The following is a 640-nucleotide window of genomic DNA, read 5'->3' as shown; positions in this document are numbered from 1 at the left end:
CAGCAAGCAGGGGGCCCACCAGTGTCTCGGTTAGTAGGAGCCGCAGCGTAAGCCGCGGCAGCATCGATAGAAGCTGCAGCAGGAGCCGCAGCAGCAGCCGCAGCAACAGCAGCAGAAGCAGCATAGGGAAATCCCCCGATAGACACAGCAAAGCAGATAGCCAAGAGAGACATGTGTTATGGAGAAGAGCAGCAGCATTCAGATCTATTGCTGGCAGGCATGGTGCTGCTGCTGCTGCTGCTGCTGCTGCTGCTGCTGCTGCGAAAGCAGAAGAGGAAAACCGCCGCAGCCGCAGCCGCAGCAGCAGCATCAGCAGGAGACGCAGCAACAGCAGGAGCAGCAGCAGGAGGCGGGGCAGCAGCAGCAAGAAGAGAAACACCAGAGGCAGGGGTAGAAGTCTCAGCAGCAGCAGCAGCCGCAGCAGGAGCCGCAGCAGCAGCAGCAGCAGACGCAATAAGTCATCAAAGAGGAAGGAATCAGACAAAGATAGAAAGAGAAAGGAGACAGACAAACACAAGAGCAGCAGCAGCAGCAGCAGCAGCAGCAGCAGCAGCAAAACAAAAGATAAAAGCAGAGACAGTAAGAGAAAGGAGGAAGCAGATACAAGCAAACGCAGCAGCAGCAGCAAGGCCCATGGCAG

The 640-nt window shown here is 56.9% G+C and overlaps 1 protein-coding gene across 1 annotated transcript in view; it reads left to right on the top strand.

Moving 5' to 3' along the window:
• The window catches only part of EMH_0030560 (uncharacterized protein), a gene marked incomplete at both ends in the record, with an annotated part of 3,480 nt that overhangs the window by 2,167 nt on the left and 673 nt on the right, over positions 1-640 (top strand). The window contains one exon of the mRNA XM_013494428.1: positions 271-640. Within this exon, the coding sequence (XP_013349882.1) occupies positions 271-640 (370 nt within the window). The remainder of the gene's footprint in view (positions 1-270) is intronic.

This window comes from Eimeria mitis, genomic scaffold (genome assembly GCF_000499745.2).
Source record: "Eimeria mitis Houghton genomic scaffold, Emh_scaff1150, whole genome shotgun sequence".
NCBI classification, from domain to species: domain Eukaryota; phylum Apicomplexa; class Conoidasida; order Eucoccidiorida; family Eimeriidae; genus Eimeria; species Eimeria mitis.
The sequence above is the reverse complement of the archived record's forward strand: the minus strand, read 5'-3'. Positions and strand labels throughout refer to the sequence as shown.